The sequence below is a fragment of the Balaenoptera ricei genome, chromosome 1, assembly GCF_028023285.1.
Source record: "Balaenoptera ricei isolate mBalRic1 chromosome 1, mBalRic1.hap2, whole genome shotgun sequence".
NCBI lineage: Eukaryota > Metazoa > Chordata > Mammalia > Artiodactyla > Balaenopteridae > Balaenoptera > Balaenoptera ricei.
In genome coordinates, this window is record NC_082639.1 from 98,461,299 (window position 1) to 98,480,363 (window position 19,065).

General features: G+C 48.4%; 1 protein-coding gene across 1 annotated transcript in view; it reads right to left on the minus strand.

The window, feature by feature from the left end:
* The window catches only part of KCND3 (potassium voltage-gated channel subfamily D member 3), a 230,851-nt gene that overhangs the window by 15,437 nt on the left and 196,349 nt on the right, over window positions 1-19,065 (minus strand). Inside the window, exon 3 of the mRNA XM_059901113.1 lies at window positions 2,087-2,249. Coding sequence (XP_059757096.1) covers window positions 2,087-2,249 — 163 coding nt within the window. The remainder of the gene's footprint in view (window positions 1-2,086; window positions 2,250-19,065) is intronic.

Genomic DNA, 19,065 nt, shown 5'->3' on the forward strand with positions numbered 1-19,065 from the left:
GGGAGAAAATATTTGCAAATGAATCAACGGACAAAGGATTAATCTCCAAAATATATACAGCTCATGCAGCTCAATATTAAAAAAATAAACAACCCAATCCAAAAATGGGCAGAAGACCTAAATAGACATTTCTCCAAAGAAGACATACAGATGGCCAAGAAACACATGAAAAGCTGCTCAACATCACTAATTATTAGAGAAATGCAAATCAAAACTTCAATGAGGTACCACCTCACACCAGTTAGAATGGGCGTCATCAGAAAATCTACAAACAACAAATGCTGGAGAGGGTGTGGAGAAAAGGGGAACCTCTTGCACTGTTGGTGGGAATGTAAATTGATACAGCCACTATGGAGAACAGTATGGAGGTTCCTTAAAAAACTAAAAATAGGGACTTCCCTGGTGGTGCAGTGGTTGGGAATCCACCTGCCAATGCAGGAGACATGGGTTCGAGCCCTGGTCCAGAAAGATCCCACATGCCGCGGAGCAGCGAAGTCCACGTGCCACAACTACTGAGCCTGCTGCCTGGAGCTCGTGCTCCGCGGCAAGAGAGGTCACCTCAATGAGAGGTCTGCACTCGGCAACGAAGAGTAGTCCCCTCTCGCGCAACTAGAGAGAGCCCGCACGCAGCAACGGAGACCCAAAAATAAATAAATAAGTATTTAAAAAAAAAAACCAAAAAACTAAAAATAAAATTACCATATGACTCAGCAATCCTACTACTGGGCATATACCCAGAGAAAAGCATAATTCAAAAAGACACGTGCACCCCAATGTTCATTGCAGCACTATTTACAATAGCCAGGTCATGGAAGCAACCTAAATGCCCATCGACAGACGAATGGATAAAGAAGATGTGGTACATATATACAATGGAATATTACTCAGCCTTAAAAAGGAATGAAAGTGGGTCATTTGTTGAGACGTGGATGGATCTAGAGACTGTCACACAGAGTGAAGTAAGTCAGAAAGAGAAAAACAAATATCGTATATTAACGCATATATGTGGAACCTAGAAAAGTGGTACAGATGAACCAGTTTGCAGGGCAGAAATTGAGACACAGATGTAGAGAACAAACGTATGGACACCAAGGGGGGAAAGCGGCTGGTGGGGGGATGGTGGTGGTGTGATGAATTGGGAGATTGGGATTGACATGTATACACTGATGTGTATAACATTGATGACTAATAAGAACCTACTGTATAAAAAAATAAATAAAATAAAATTCAAAAATTTAAAGAAAAAAATAAAGCTGCATACTTAAAAAAAAAAAAAAAAAGAAGAAAAAGGAAAAGCTGCCCCCTGGGTCCAAGAACCTTCACCAGCCAGATGCCCTAAAAATGCAGAGAAATGATATTTGGCTGAGAGGGTGAGGTATTCTGGGTGGAAGGTGGCGGCCAGTCATGAAAGGAGGCTTCTGTCTTGGCACCAAAGCCTTCAGACATCTTTCGTCATCCTGTGGTGAGAGGGCGCTCACCCTGCCCTGCCTTCCTAAGCCGTGTTCACTGGACATCACTGAAAACTTTTCCAGGACCCATGGTTAATCTCCTGACCGTCAACTGCAGTTCCATGCCTTATCCTACGATACCATGAAGTGACTAAAGCCCGCTGTGCCGTTTGTCCCTGAACTCAGTGGCCTCAGAATGTTCTCCTTTCAGAGTATTCATTTTTTTTTTTAGCAAATTTATTTTTGTCACTTTGTTTTGTATAGGCTATTACAGAGTACTGAAAAGCAATTATGTTCCCCAGTAAGCTCTTGGCTGGGAAAGGGAAGAGTCCGGGCACTACCCAGAGTTGATGGCTGAGATCTTGGAAGAGGAGCCAGGGCCCAAGGAAACTGCACAGAATATCTTCCGAAAGGGAGAACATCAGCTTGTGGATAATTGAGGGTTTGCTGCCTTGTGCAGCTGTCTGGGGCTGGAATGCAGGATGCTGGTAGGTAGGAAGGCACCTGGCGCTGCTTTACCTTCCAAAGCCAGAGGCCATCTGCGCAGCGATTCTCCCAGGAGCTCCTTGTGACGGCGACACAAGGCCAAGAGCACCCTCTCTGGTGCTGCCTGCCCCCTTCCCGGGTCTGAGGCTTACCTTTTGTGCCCTGCGTTTATCAGCTCTCTGATTCTGGTGGTAAATCCTGCTGAAGTTGGAAACGATCACAGGGACCGGCAGGGCAATGACAAGGACACCGCTCAGGGAACAGATGGAGCCGAAGATTTTCCCTGCAATCGTCTTGGGCACCATATCTCCATATCTGAGAGACAGAAAGAGAAATGGGTGTAAGGAAGAAGGGCCATTTGGGAAACAAGTCAGACTTCCCTGCCAATCATTCACTCCTTCACTCAACAATTGTTTAGAGTGCCTACTGTGTGCCAGGTACTGTGATACGACCCGGGAGTGAACAAAATAGACAAGATCCTTATGTTCACGGAGCCAACATCCTACCAGGGGAAGACCATAAAGTGAATATATAAAAACATTGTGACTTCTGGCTATTTCTATGAAGAGAACAGAGGTGGATGCTGTGCCGGGTTGGGGGAGTGTGGTCAGGAAAGGCCTCTCGGAGGAGGTAACATTTAAGCTAAGATCTGAAGGTAAAGAATCCAGCCAGGCAACACCCTTGGGCAAGAGCGTGCCAGGCAGTGGGAACAGAAAGGACGGAGGCCCTGAGGTAGGAAGGGGCTCGGCTTGTTCTAGGAACAGTGAAAGGGCTAGCGGGGCTGGCGCACAGGGCGGGTGGCAGGTTCTACAAGAGGAAACTGAGGTGGCAGGTGGGGGGCCAGACCATGCGAGGTCTAGCGGGCCACGACGAGGAGTGTGGGTTTCATCCAAGTGCAAAGAAGAGCCATGGATGATTTTGAAGCAGAAGAAGAACACAATTTCATTTTTGATAACAAAAACGATGAATAATAAACCACCTTCTATTCATGTGGAGATTTATAATTTCCAAAACACTTTTATACATTTGCCTCACAGAAGCTTCATGAACCCTGTGAGCTTGGAACCCCGATCCCCATTGTACAGATGCAGGAACTGAGGCTCAGAGACATGAAGTGGGTTGTCCACGTTTGGCTACGCCTGGGAGTAAAACACACACCTCTTGCTCTCATCTCTTTTCTACTAGCCACGCTGTCTTAGAGGGGACCATGAGCTCCAAATCGCAGCCCCTGAAGCCATGAAGCCACTTTGGGACAGTGCCGGCTACTCTCAGAGCTCAGAGAAACCTCACACCTTGGCAGCTGCCCCCTGGGACCAGCCTGCCCTGGCTCCTGCCAGCCCCAGGCAAGCAGGCCAGAGCCTCTCTCCTCCAATCAATAAGATATGCTCCACAGCGGTTAAGTGTTTAGCCTCTTCTTTATTGACATAATTTAAAGGCCAAGTTAAGAAAAGAGCTGTGATGACTCCTTTGGCCAAAGCCAGAAACACCATCTCCCCCATCTCTGCACCCTCTGGGTGTCTGGAGCAGAAACTGGCTTAGGGTGACCAGGAATTGTTGCTACTGAAATTGTCAGGCTTCAAGTCACTTGTCCTGAGGGGCCCAGGTGTCCTGGGGTCCAGAGAGGCTGTGGAAAGGGATGGGGGAGCCATTTCAGAGCTATGAAGTCCTCACCTCCTAACACTAAGGGCTTTGTGGAGGATGTGCCGTGATTGATACATACTTGGCGAGTGGATGAATGATCTCATTTAAGCCTCTCAACACCCTATGAAGTTGGCTCCTGTTTTGAGGACCATCTTCCTTCTCCTTGTGTCCAGGCCCTTTGTTCTGGCTCAAGCTGTCTCAGTCATGCCACTGACAGTAAGGCCTGCGAGAGCTCCTTCTGGGAACTTTGATGCTAGGTTTGCCTTCTCTGCCATGATACTCAGGAGTGGCTTCCAGTGAAGTGGTCGAGAATTTGGCTTCCGAAGTTGGACAATATGGGTTCAAGACTCACCCAGCTCCACCCTAAAATAACTGTGTGACCTTTAGGCCTCAGTTTCTTTGTCTCAAAAATGAAGATAATAAGAGTAACCTAGGTCATAATCCTATTGTGACATATACAGCTCTACAAACAATAAGTACTATTACTTTTACCTAGACAGTCTGAAAACCATGGTCTCTGTTGCCGAGAAGCTGATTATTCCAAGTTCAAATCATCCCAGTGATGAAGAAAAGGGGGCTGCCCTGGAAGTGAGTCATGTTAGCTGGGGTTTTCAGATGACATGATTGAAAGGTGGACATTGGGTACATGACCATGGGTGAAAACAAAGCGTGGCGGGAGTATGTAAGAATAGCGTCAGGAAGGCTACATTTCAGTGACTGAGGTGGTGAAAAATGCTAAGGACAACAGGAATGTTGTTTCATCCACTGGAAGGAAAGCTGTGCCTACTGCTAGGCAGATGGTCTGTTGGAAACAGACGACAGAGAGAAAGCTGAACAACGCAACGCCCATGCGCTCTCTGCCTTCTCCACCAAGAAGAACATGCTTTATCTTGGGAAGGCCAGGACACATGTGGAAAAACAAAGATCCAGAGCTTAAGGTAGGGGAGGGGAGAGCAGGTGAGTGGTCAGCTGTCTTCAGTGGATTCCCATCACAGGCCCACCTGGATCCTACCCCAGGAGACAGGAGGAATGTGCAGATGGCGTTATAGAACCACTTCCCATGATGGCTGAGAAATCATGATGCAGCAGAGAGATACCAGGAGACTAGAGATGGAAAACTACTGTATCAATATATTTAAAGAAAAGGAAAGGAGGTCTGAGGAACCACAGACCAGCAGGCTTGGCCTCCATCAATTCTGCCATCCAGTTGCGGGCAGAATTTGAGAGTGGATTATTAAGCAGACAGCGTGTGAACACTTGGAAAATAAGCTGCACTGGTTCACTAAACACACATCTTGCCAGATGACCCTTATTTCCTGTTTTGAGAGGGTTAGCTGGCTGGAGGATCAGGAGACCGCTACAGACCTACTGCATCATCGTTGCAGCAAGGTGTGTTCTTGCCCCCGTTCTCTGTACCCTGGACAAGCTGGAGGAATGTGGAGGGGACAGCAATGTGGCTGGCAGGGGCTCAACAGCCATCTCGAGTCTTCCGGCCCTTCTCAAAGATAAACAACAATGGTCCCAGGACAGCAAAGGAAGTTCCTGGTTTTCATGTTACAAGGGTCTCCTTCAATGAAAGAGTAAATGAGCAAACGAAATAAAGAAGGGATCTAAAGTTAGGTCTCCAGTGGTGCGTTCCAGAATTTTTTTAACAACTCATGTAAGGCCAGAAGGAGGCAGTGTGGCCTAATGATTGAGAGAGGAATCAGATCTGGGTTGAACCCGAGCCCGCTACTTACTAAATAGTTAAGTGTCCTTAGGGAAGTTATGTAACCTGAGCCTCTACCAATATAAATGGGTTTTACAAACCTAACTTACAAGGTTGTTGTGATAATTAATGAGATAATTCAGAAGCACCACTTGATGCTGTATCTGGGTAAATGTAAATTCTCTATAAAAATAGCCAGTGTGGTAGGCATCGATTGTTTTGTCTGCTAATAACCTACCCCCTCCTAGGAACTGAACCCCTCCCCTCCCCATTATGACATAAACTCTGTCCAGAGGAGCTGGGTCTCAGAGGAGCTGCCATATTCTTACAAGCCTTCCCCGATGCCCCTGCTCCCACTGGTCACAGGCAGTAAATTCAGAACAGGCATCTGACTCAAGCTGGGTCAATGAGTTCTTTCCTGGATTCATTTTTAAACAGCTTTATGGAGATACAATTTAAATATCATAAAATTCATCCACTTAAATCGTACAATTCAATGTTTTTAGTTTATTTACAAAGTTGTGTTACCATCACCAGAGTCTAATTTTAGAGTATTGTCATCACCCCCAGTAGAAACCTAGCACCCGTCAGCAGTCAGTGACCATTGTACACCTCACCCTTCAGCCCTAGGCAACCACTAATCTACTTTCTGTCTCTATGGATTTCCTTCTTTTGGACATTTAATATAAATGGAATCATACAGTATGTGGCCTCTTATGCCTGACTTCCTTCACTTAGCATAATGTGCTAAGGGTTCAAGGTTCGCCCATGTTGTAGCATGTATCAGAACTTCATTCCTTTCTTATGGCTGACTAATATCTCATCGTATGGATAGACCACATTTTGTTTACTCATTCATCAGCTGAGAGACATTTGGATTGTTTCTACTTTTTGGCTATTATGAGTAAACTCTGCTATGAAAATTTGTGTACAAGTTTTGGTGGGGATATATGTTTTCATTTCTCTGGGACTCATGTGGTAACTCTTATGTTTACCAGTTTGAGGAACTTGTGAACTGTTTTCTAAAGTGGCTGTGTCACTTTACAATCCCACTAGCTATAAATTAGGGTTCCAATTTCTCCATATCTTCACCAACACTTGTTACCATTTGTCTTTTGATCCTAGCTGTCCTAGTGGGTGTGACATGGTATCTCATTGTGTTGTTTTTTTTTCACACGTGTTTAAAAATTGAAGTATAGTTAATTTAGAATGTTGTGTTAATTTCAGGTGTACAGCAAAGTGATTCAGTTATATATATAATATATATTATATATAATATGTATATTCTTTTTCAGATTCTTTTCCCTTAAAGGTTATTACAAGACACTGAATATAGTTCCCTGTGCTATATAGTAGGTCCTTGTTGTTTATCTATTTTATATATAGTAGCGTGGATCTAATCCCAAATTCCTAAATTGTCTCTCTCCCTCCCACCTCCACTATCCCCTTTGGTAATCATAAATTTGTTTTCTATGTCTGTGAGCCTATTTCTGTTTTGTTAATAAGTTCTTTTGTATCATTTTTTTTAGATTCTACATATAAGTGACATCATATGATATTTGTCTTTGTCTGTCTTACTTCACTTAATATGATAATTTCTAGGTCCATCAGTGTTGCTGCAAACGGCATTATTTCATTCATTTTTATGGCTGAGTAATATTCCATTGTATATATATACCACATCTTCTTTACCCATTCATCTGTTAATGGACATTTAGGTTGCTTCCATGTCTTGGCTATTGTGAATAGTGACTGGGGTGCATGTATCTTTTTGAATTAGAGTTTTCTCCAGGTATATGCCCAGGAGTGGAATTGCAGGATCATATGGCAACTCTATTTTGAATTTCTCACTGTGGGTTTGATTTGCATTTACACTGTTGGCTAATGATGTCTGTCAATTTTTTTCTCCTCCCCTGGATTTTTACCCTTGAGATCAGATCAATCTCTTTCTTTCTTTCTTTCTTTTTTAAAATTAATTTATTTATTTAATTTATTTTTTGGCTGCATTGGGTCTTCATTGCTGGGCGCGGGCTTTCCCTAGTTGTGGAGAGCGGGGGCTACTCTTCGTTGCGGTGCGCAGGCTTCTCATTGCAGTAGCTTCTCTTGTTGCAGACCACGGGCTCTAGGCGTGCAGGCTTCAGTATTTGTGGCATGTGAGCTCAGTAGTTGTTGCTCACGGGCTCTAGAGTGCAGGCTCAGAAGTTGTGGTGCACGGGCTTAGTTGCTCCATGGCATGTGAGATCTTCCTGGACCAGGGCTCGAACCCACATTGCCTGCAATGGCAGGTGGATTCTTAACCACTGCGCCACCAGGGAAGTCCCAATCTCTTTCACAGAAGTGGAAACTGCAACTAACAAAGCTCTGGAGCTGTTGGCAGCCATGCTTTCTGCCATGGGGAAAAGCCAGATTGTAGTTAGAAAGGGAGCAGGCTGACAGTAGAAAGAGATGAGAGGTGAAAAGGGAAATCTGATGGAGGTTCGAGTTCCTGTCCTAATTCTTACTGATGACCAGCTTTACTTTTGGCTTTCCTGTGGCTTGGTTGTGCAAGCCTTCTTTTGACTCTGCATACTAACAAATTATTGCTTTTGTTTAACCTTCTTCCATTTGGTTCCTATGACAATGACAATGATGATAATGATGGTGATGATGGTGATGATGCTGGTTATGATGAGGTTATGACTGATTATTTCTAATCAAGCTCTTCAAATTTCTAAATGACAGCACTACTATGAATTGACGTCTTTTGAAGTCAAAAGGATTTTTAAGAGGTTGTAATCGTGGGTGAAATCAACCAGATTAATTTTGACAAAGATAAATGACAACACCAGCATTTTGATTCAAATGATCAATGACTTGTATAGCTGATGAGAGAGACCAGCTTAAAAGCTATTCAAGTTAAAAATCACTGGGGGGAATTAAGTTTAACATAGCCACCAGTGTAACGCAGCCGCTAAAGACCTCATGCCGCCTTAGGCTGGACTGCTAGGAGTACATTGTCCAGAAAAAGGGAGTGGGTGTTCAAACTGTGCTCCTTGGTGCAGACCACTTCTAGGCTGCTGTGTGGAGTTCTGGGCACTCCATATTGTATAGGATATGATTAACTGGGTCATGTCAAGAGAAGGGAGGGTGGGAGGGTGAATTGTCTGGAAATCCTCTCATAGGGGAAACGATCAAAGGGACAGGATCGTTTGGCCTAAGAAGAGGGGATGGAGAATGGAAAGATGAAAGGCAACAATGTACTGGAGACTGTGCTAGGAACTTTGGCATCACTGGGTCTCACAAAAGCCCGTCAAGTGGGGCTGAGGAGCCGGTCCTGAGAGGACAGTGACTTGTTCAAGGTCCTCAAGTAGTAAGAGGCAGAACTGAATGGGTTAAAACCCAGGTCAGTCTGTTTCCATTGTCCTGCTCTGTCCCTCACATCCTGCTTCTCCAGGGGAGAGGGTGGTCATGGGGAAGGGTGGCCATGGGAGAGGGCTCAGAGGAGTCAGCTGGCGCTCACCCCCTTCTCAGCATCTCTGCCCACTCTGTGGTAGCAGTACAGGATAGCGGTTAAGAGTGCGGATTCTGGGCAGCAGACTATCTGGGGCAAGTCCTGGTTCTACCACTTGTTAGCGGGGTGACTCTTGTGCAAGTTACTTCTTTGTCCTCAGTTTCCTGGGACTGATAAAATAATAGTACCTACATCACAGAGTTGTTGTGAGGGATCAGATGAGTTACCATTTGTGAAAGGCTCAATTCTGGCACATATTAAAAACTTATTATAAATGTTTATTAAATAAATCCTAGGCCCAGACCACCATCGTTTCTTGACTGGACTTCTGCAAAAGCCCCTTAACCAGACACGTCACTTGCACTTTTGTTTCCCTTTAATTCACAAAGAACCATAGTCTTAGAGTGCAAATCCAAGCACGTCATTCCCTTGCTCAAATCACTTCAATAAATGTTGGTCGAATGTGTGAGTTAATGAAGAAAACATACCTTTTCGTAATGTTTTTGCAAAGACTAAATTCCCGTTACACGGTAAACGCTCATTAGACAGCAGCTGTTAAGGTCGTAATGACTGTGATGGGCAGTGCCCTTTGTCCCACGGCCCCTCCTGGGCCCACCTGGGCAGGAACACTGAGGTGCTGGAGCTGACAGTGATTTTCTAAGTCCTCGTGGCCTCTGTGGCCTATTTTCTCCGTGGAATTTTGAGGAAGGAAAGGGGTGAGGAAAGAAAAAACAGAAAATGTCGTGGCCTAGAAAAAACATTTTTTTAAGCCATAGCCTTATTTCCTTTCTGTCTTCCTCGTTTCAGGCAAATAAGGACTCCCCTCCCCCACCTCCCATCCTGGCTCTGAGGGTGGAGAAGCGTAAGGGACAAGAAAGCCTCTCCTGGAGGTGACATGCCACGCATACGGGAGCTGTGGGGTGCTCAGCCCAGACCTAGGGCTCACACGCAGCCCTTAGCTGGGGCCAGCGTGGAGCCAGCTGTCTGCTGCTGACTGGGTGGGGCTCAGGGGCTCCCTGCTTCTCTCCCAGCACATCCTCGGTAACCCTCAGTGATGTCTGGGCTGCGGCAAGAGCAGGGAAGCTCACCCCCCTAATATGGAAGGCTAATTAATTTGTATTAGGGCTTAGGGATAATTAAACTTTTTATCTGAACTTAAGCTGCACAAACCACCGGCCTTGTACAATTAATTGTTACCTTCATTCCCTCCTCCAGGGGCTGAGAGATAAGCGCAAGCCAAGCTCCCCCCCGTCTGATTCTGTCTTCCTCTCAGGTAGGGGTAAGGCTGCCCAGCTGGTGGGGAGTGCATTCTTTACTGGAGGCCCGGCCACCGCCCATTCGGGGTCCAGCTGCTGGGAGCTCTGGCACGGAGGCACGTCCTTGATGAGTTTCTGCAGGGAGGGGGTCTCCGCCTCACTGCTACACCCACTTCTACACCCACCTTCTCCACTGAGATGCCCCTGAACTTGGCTTCTGCCTTTGCTCCTAGACCCTCCGGTGCTGGAGATGCAGATGAGGATGAGAGCTGTCCTCGTGGCTGGGGTCAGGGTGAGGAGGGGAGTTAGGGCAGCCTAGGCACCACAGCGGTTCCAGGTTCTCAGACCGCTGTGGCTGCCTTCTTGTCCGGGGGCAAAGGACAATGGGAGACCACCCCGGAGGACACAAAAACCACCAGCCTGGCTGATAAGTTCACCCCGTGAGGAACATCTGGTCGGCCCCTTTTCACGTCCAAATCCCCTCCCACAGAGCAGCACTGCTGTAATTTTTTTTTTTTTTTTGAGCTCTTAAATCATGTCAGGTACTGCAAATACATGATCTCCTTTGTTCCTCCCAGCAACCCTAAGCAATAGATGCGATGATTACCTTCATTTTACAGGTAGGAAACTGAGGCACAGAGTAATTAAGTAACTTGGCCAGCCAGCTGCAGAACCGGGACATGGATCAAGCCTCTCAGATTTCAAAGTCCGTACACACACTCCTAGTTACGACGGCCCAAAGCCAGGGTCCCTGAGGAGCCAACATGGTGGGCAGCAGTCTGGTTAAAGAGCAAGGGGGTACTTCAGAGGTGTCTGGATCTAGGGCAGCCGCCTAACCATACCCCTGCGCTGCTGATTCTGGAGGAGGGGGACTTGGGAAATGAAATGAAAGCTCCGTATCACTCCTCCTTCCTACAACACGTCCCTCCTCCCCCGAAATAAAACCACCACACCTCTGATCACCACCCTACAGCCAGGCACTCTCCTGGGCTCACCTGCAAAGTGAGCCCCAGCAGCAAGCCAGGAGCCAAAAGGATGGGTTGGCATTTTGGAACCTTGAGGTTCCTCTGAAGACCTTGGGGGTTGGACCCAGAGAGGAGAGCTGAGGCTCAGAGCAGGGGAACTTATTAACAATCACAGTGACAGTTCAGTAATAGTTTATTTTTACTTAGCATCAATATGTGCCATTCAATCTTCATAACAGCCTTATGAGGTATAATTAGCCCCCTTTTTGAGATGAGGAAACCGAAGTTCAGAGAAGTTAACGTGCTCAAGATCATCAGCCATGGGCTTCCCTGGTGGCGCAGTGGTTGAGAATCTGCCTGCCAATGCAGGGGACGCGGGTTCGAGCCCTGGTCTGGGAGGATCCCACATGCCGCGGAGCAACTGGGCCCGTGAGCCACAACTACTGAGCCTGCGCGTCTGGAGCCTGTGCTCCGCAACAAGAGAGGCCGCGACAGTGAGAGGCCCGCGCACCGCGATGAAGAGTGGCCCCCGCTCGCCGCAACCGGAGAAAGCCCTCGCACAGAAACGAAGACCCGACACAGCCAAAAATAAATAAACAAATAAATAAAAATTAAAAACAAAAATTCCTCTAAGATCATGAGCCAGTCCAAGCCAGTGTTCCAAATTGGGCTTGTCTGACTGCAAGGCACCGTCTTTCCATGCCCTCCTGCAGGAGGAGAGAGACGAGCCAGAGGGCTTGGCTAGTCCACAGGAGAAAACAGCTTCAGGAAAATGGAGACACTTTCAAAGTGGTGTGAGCCCAGACACCCTGCTGGGACGCCCTCAGGTGCTAAGGGAGGAGTTCTGGGTTCTGCCAGCAGAGAATCCTGGGCAAGGGGCATGTGTGACCTCTCCAGGACTCTGCTGTGGCTGGCCTGCCCTCAGGGGCTCAGCCGGTCACAGCTGCAGGCTCTTGGCCACTGGGAGTCTGTGGCGATAACCTCCTTATTTTGCCACCTCAGTAGCAATTGTGCTGGGTGACAAAGCTGTTCTTCTAATCCAGCCTTCTCAAACTTTAGTGTGCCTCGGAATTGCGTGGAAGGCTTGTTAAAACATAGAGTGCTAGGCCCCAGCCTCAGACTTCTGATTGTGGAGGTCTGGAGAAGACCTGAGAATCTGCATTCTAACCAAGTTCCTAAGTGACACTGATGCTGGTGACCCGGGACCACACTTTGAGGACCACTGCTCTCAACCAGCCTCTCTCCGGAGGTCGCAGATCTTCAGACGCACAGAATGTCAGAGCCAGAAAATGGTGGCAGCAACCAGACTCAGACCAGTCACTGCACCTATGAGGAAACTGAGAGCCCAAGGTCATAAATCAGTTGAGAGCTGGCCTGATCACTGGAGGAATGCCCTGCCCATCGTGTGTACTCCACACACACCAACCTGCATGGGCCCACAGCTTCTATCCCATCCCTCTGGATTGATTGATCATCAGACCCCTGCTGGATGTCTGCCTTGTGTCTGTCACTCTGCTAGGTGCTGGGGATACAAAGCCAGATAGACATGTCCCTTGCGCTTAAGGAGCTTATGATCTCATAGGGAAGACAGACAAGCAAATCATGATGATGGTTCAGTGTCCTTACACTACAGGAAGGTTGTATACAGGGTCCTGTGTGAGCACTAAGGAGGGACCTCTAAATCAAGCTGGAGGGTGGTCAGAGGACCTCCCAGAGGCAGTGGCACAGGGCAGTTTCCTGAACCGTAAAACAGTAGGGCTTGCCTACTATAAGGAATTACTGGAACTATAAGGAATTACTGGCTGGAGGAAGATGAGGAGATTAGGCTGGAGAGGTGGTCACATGAACTTTCTCCTGGGTTAATCTGAGGAATCTGAACTTTCTCCTAAAGTAAGAGGATTAAATATTCATCTTTGAAAGAGCACTCTGAAGCAGAGTGGAGGATGGGTTGGATGGGGATGAAGGGAAGCCAGTTAAGAGGCTACTGCACCAGTCCAGGCAGGAAATAATAATGCCAGAACCAAGGCAATGGCAGTGGGGATGGGACAGAGGAGATAGACACGGCTCATTTAGGAAGCAGAACCTGGGGGACTTGGTAACTGACTCAGTGTGAGGGTGGAGGGAAGGGAGGGACCCCGGGGGGCACTCAGGCTTGGAGGATGGGGCAAACCCTGTGTACATCTCAGCCAAGCTCCCACCCTCCCTTGCTCCTGCTGTCTACACTCTGCACACTGAACTTATCTCTGCTCCCAGAGGCATCAGGCTCCTCCTTGACTTCAGGCTTTTAGCCAGGCCCTTCTCTCTCCTGGGAACTCTTTCTCTTTCCCAGGCAACAGCTACCCATCTTTCCAGATGCTGTTCAAATGTCACCTCCCTCAGGCTCTCAAGTTTCACTCATTCCTGTGTCTTTCCATCTCCATCAGACCCCTTACTCCTTTATGCCTTGCTATACCTCTTGAAATGGCTGTTTTTGCCATTGGCAAAAGTGCAGTTTGAGCACAGGGCTCTCTGTCTCTGCATCCCCGGGGCCTGGCATGTTGCAATGTGCACAATTGGGACTCAACACTCAGAGTGAATAAGAGAGAAAGCAGCAACTCTGGTATGTGTTCCATGGATGGTAGGGGCCTCCGGGACTGACTCCTGGGATCAGACTGCAGGCTCCACGAGGGCGGAGGCTGTACCCTCCGTACCCGGAACCGTGCCTGGCACATGGTAGGCACTCAGGGTATTTGCTGAATGAGTGGATGAACTATGAACAGATTAGCAGTGGAACTGCTGACCCTAGCGGATCAGACCATCAGGGAGCCCTTCGGCTGCAAAACATCTAAATCCTGAATAGAATACACTTTTTGAGGCATTGTTGAGTTCACTCGAAGTAGCGGAAATGTAATTTACCCCTAATAAGAAGGAACAAACCACAAGGGAACATCACAGTTGGCAGGAGGGTGCAGTAAGCAGGGGGAGGAACACTGTTGCTCTGAGGGCGTGTACCGACGACAGCCCGGTGACCTGCGACCCGTCACTGGGAAACTGAACTTTGGCCCAATGGCAAAAAGGAACTTTCTCCGAGTTTTCCACTTAAGCCAGGCCCAGCACATGGGCTGAAGTGCTCCCAAGATGGTAGTACTACCTAGCTTATGGGCAAACCCGATTTAAATACTGTCCTGAGGAAAACACCTTTAACTGGGGCCTTCAGGATTCCTACAGATTAAAATCATGTAAATGTGAGTTTGCTTAAAAAAATCACAAGGAAGCAAGCAACCATGAGTGAGAGTCAACAGAAAAAAAACAAACAGTAGATTTAGACCACCCCCCCCACCCCGCCCCAACCAAAGAACTTCAGATACTGGAATTGTTAGATGCAGAAGAGTTACGTATGGAAATTTTTTTTTTTTTTTTTCAAAATAAAGGATGGAATCACAAAGATGAACTACAATAGACCAGTATCAGGAACCACCAGGCAGATATGAAAAAGAATCAAATGGAGCTTCTAGAACTGAAAAAGTGAAATGCTAAAATTAACTATGACTGAACATAGTGCCTTAAACTGACTCGTTATCCCTAATGAGTCCAGCTTCTGGAGTAGACCTCGTCTCCTCTACCTAATCCTTAAGCACCCCCATGTTGTCACTTGGTCCAAATAGTCCTCCTAGCTGAGTCTATTCCTATCATGACCAGTAGGAGGACAGAAAGGACCAAGGAGCGGCCTGAAGCAGCCACGTCACCAAAGAAGTGATCGCTGTAGTCACATCACGGTGCTGAGTGAAGCTTGATTCCTGTAAAGACACCATCCCTTTAGCTCACACGGCTCCCGGGAAAGAGGCACTAACACGGATGAAAATACAGAGGATAAGCAGACAGCAAACCAATGTTATAACTAGACAGAAATGGTGCCAGCCACCTTCGTATAAAAACCAGGGAAGGAGATGTAATCACGTTCACTACTGGTCTCCTGTCAATGGGAAAATATTCAAATGAAAATCGGAATTTGGTTATTTCTGGTGGCATTTCCTAAATACCCAGTCAGTGGTTCCCTGCTCTCTGAGTGGGCTTGCTCCGAGCGTGTTCTGCAAGGACATTTATCCTTTGGAAGGAAGAAGTCGAGGCACCACCCTGCCCTGACTGGACCCAGCTCTGGGGACGAGCCTCGCCAGACCTGGAGGGGGGCCCGTGCCCTGACTCAGGGCGCCCGTGGGCCAGGAGGCACCTCGGCACAGTCAAAGTACTAGCCCCAATCTTGACGGGCACGCTCTTCTGGAAATTAGGCCTTGCTCATCCATTCTCCGCAGTCTCAGTGCCCCAGAGACTTGTCCCTGTCTACCCTCTCTGCACCCTTGGGAGCAGAGGTTGACAAGAAAGAGTAGCATGTGCGTCTCGTCAAACCACGGTGCTCCCTCAGAGACCCTGTCCTGCAGGCCTGTACCATCTGCTTCCCCTTCTCCACCCGGCCATCAAACAGCCCTTCTCCCCGGGGCGGCTTCTCGGCCTTCTGCCACCCTGGGCTGGCAAGCGTTTCTCAGGAGGGGTGAGATGTCTCCCCTACAAAGGGGACCCCTACCACAATAAGCTTTGGTTGGCACCAGGGTGGGCCTTTATGGCAGAAAGTCGGTCTGACCTTGGGAGGAAGGGGGAAGGGCCACAAAGTGCACAGCAGAGGTGGGGGTGCGGCCAGGTCGGACGCCAGATGGCACTCCCAAAGGGCATGAGCATTGAGGTCAAAGTCCACGGAGGTGATGCAGCACTAGGATGCAGAAGCTGGGGTGGGTTCGCGGCAAAGCAGACAAATTCCTGTGCACAGAGTGTTTATGGCTGTGCAGACCTTCTCTGAAGGTCCAGTCTTGTCTCTGCCAGCACACCTCTGATTCTTTCCCCTGTAGCTCCGGCTGGCATGGTGGCAGGGGAAAGAGTGGGTAAGAGGCAAGGACCTCAGTGCTGAGAGGAATCTTAGCCCCAGGCCAGGACAGATTGAGGTGCTGAGTGATTTGGCCGCTTGACCCTGTATGCGGCCACGAGGCATCCCTACTCATCATCAGCGCTCTGCCCTCCACGGCCCATCGGGTAAATCCAGTCTATTCCAACTGTCCTTCCCAAGTCTTCTCTGGCCCTCCTCCCCTCCACCCTGTACTGTCTAATGCCACCCTCCCTCATCTTGTGTGTTCTCCCTTCCCCTCCTCACCCTTCCCCACCCTCTAAGGGCCAGAAGACATTCTCTCTCTCCCATTAAGCCTTATCTGAACTGCACATCTTTCTACTCATTAGATGGGAAACTCCATGACAGCAGGCCTGGCACAGTGCTGGGCACATAGTAGGTGCCTCACAAACCTAACATCACCATCTTGAAGATAGGGTTTTACTTCTGTGTTACTGCAGCACTTCTGCCATAGCGGACACACAGTGGGCTGTTCAAAGGTACTTTTAGGGGTGGTGGACTAAATTCAGTCATCATTCTTTAGGCAGGTTTCCCCTTGAGCCTGTACCAGGACTAAATTCCTGGGTCCCCAAGACACTTAACTATTACCTCTAAGCTCATCTCAGGTACTTGAAATCCTGCTCCAGGGCCTGAGGCCAATTTCATTTTCCTCTGAGCTATGGAAAACCCAGAAGCATCCTTCTGCATCTTACATGCTGCCAGCCCTGGGCTCAGAGCTTCTGGGTTTGGTCTGGTTCAGCTGGGTGCGTTCGCTGAGCCTTGATCATCCCCCTGCAGGGTTTCTTTTGCTTTGGAAGGTGGAAATGAGCCGTGGGCTGGACTCTGCCTCACCTGACCCCACCCGAAGCTGGCTGGGGAAGGAAACAGCGAGGGGGCTGCTGCCACGGCCCTCGTCAGGCACCTGGCCTCGGACGCCTGCCTGGAGGGGCCTGGAGCCTGGCCCCTGTGGCCTCGATCTTTAATCTCTGGGTCTCTGAGCCTCTGCCTCTCTGTGTGTCTTACGCTCGCTTCTGTGAGAGGTCTCTGAGGTGTGACACCCCAGAACAGCACTCCTACAGTACACACCGGCCCATTTGCTCTCTGCCCCCAAACCCCACACCCCCATGTAAGCTGGTGACAGAAGGGGCTTTGCCTGCCTGGGTCACCTCCGCTTCGTCAGTGTTTAGTAAGCACGTTGCCTGCCAGGTAGTGGGGTTCGTTACGTATTTTTATGGAGAAATGGACGTTCAGCTGATTCTCTTTCAGTCTCTACCTCTTTTGGATCCTCATGTCCAAGCTGTTCCAGCCAGCCTTTTCTGGGCTGAGATCTGCTAGGATCAGTAAAGATAGTTTTGAAATGATTAGAGGTGGTCCTTAGGGCAGCTGGTTGTGTGTGTGTGTGTGTGTGTGTGTGTAAAATAGCATTCCCCACATACACCAAACCCCAAATAGACATATCACTTCCTCCTCATCCCATCAGAGAACTCCTCTGACATTCACAAGCACGCATACACTCACACCAGGTCAGAGATGGAAGAAACCTTAAAAACCATCTGTTTCATGCATACTGAAATATTTATGGGTGAGATGACACGTATCTGGAATGTGCTTTAAAATACTCCAGGAAAAAAGGGCAAGTGAGGAGAAAAAAGATAAAGCCAGGTAGGTAGGTGCATGAAGTTTCAGTTACCACTCTCTCCCTTTTTGTATACTCTTTGAACTTTTCCAGAATAAAAAGCTGAGGGTAGAGGGGGGAACCGACTAAGTTAAAAGAAGAACCATCGACTTCAACCCCCTCATTTTCAGAGTCGCCTGAAACCACTGCTCATTTTTCACCTACGACAACCAGCCCTGCAAAATCCCTTGTTGATAATTTAATGTTTCATTTGTGTGAGGCTCATGTTGCCAACTAGATTCTTGCTTCTTGAGGGCAGGGCTGTGTCCTTTGCTATTTTGTATCATCCTATAGAGCTTAAAATAGGGCTGCGCATATGGGAAAGTACTCAATGAATAGTCGGTGCGGGGAGCTGCCTGGCCCTTGCCCCTTGGACCAAGGTCTCCTTCCATATCCCCACGTCCATGGCATTTCACTCCTTCTCCACCCTCACCCCATTCCCAGCTCCTCTCTGGCTTTTGCCAAGGTGACAGGGGATGCTTTGGTCAAGGGCGGCCCCGTTTCCTTGTTAATCAGAGCCTTCCTTCAGCCCTGGCAGCACGCTCTTCTCGTTGTCAATATCTAATTTTTTTTTTAATATTTATTTATTGATTTATTTGGTTGCACTGGGTCTTAGCTGCGGCAGGTGGGCTCCTTAGTTGTGTCTCACGGGCTCCTTAGTTGTGGCATGCAAACTCCTAGTTGCAGCATGCATGTGGGATCTAGTTCCCTGACCAGGGATCGAACCCAGGCCCCCTGTATTGGGGGCGCGGAGTCTTATCCACTGTGCCACCTGGGAAGTCCCCTAATTTAATAAAATCTAAATGGATAAAGGCAGGTGGGCTTGGGGGTTGCTACAGGGCTGGCAGGGCCCGTCTCCCAGGCGCCCCCAAATTCCCACGTGACCACACACATTACGTTGTAACCAAGCCCCTGTACTCTGAGCTCTCCTTTGTAACATTTCTGCCCTCTGCCCTTCAGTTAACCTCCAGAGCTGCGGGCCCAATGTGACTACTGCGTGCGGGGAAGGGAACACGCCAGGTCAGTCCCAGGGCTCCGCGTGGCCTCCACGACACCGGCAGCCTCTGCGGGAAACACAACTGCAGCTCCAAGGGAAGGCGACGTAACGTGACTAACTCTCACGTATGAATGCTTAGTATGCGCTAGGCACTGGCCCAAGTAATTTTCAAGTATTTGTCTATTTTATTCTCCCAACAACCCCAGGAGACAGGATCTATAATTATCCCCATTTTGCAGACTAGGAAACTAAGGCTCAGATAGGTTGAGTAATAATCCCCGATCATATAAGTAATAAACTGTCGAGCTAGTGTTTGAGCCCAGGTGGTCTCCCTCCAGAGCCTACGATCTTGACCACGACCTTTCAGCGAGGGGAGAAGGCTGGGCCCAGAACAATCAGGCACAGGCTGAGAAGCTCCCCCGCCCTCCCCTCCCCCACCTCCCCTCCCCCACCTCCCTGCACTGAGCTGCCCCCTTGGCCCCTCCAGGGC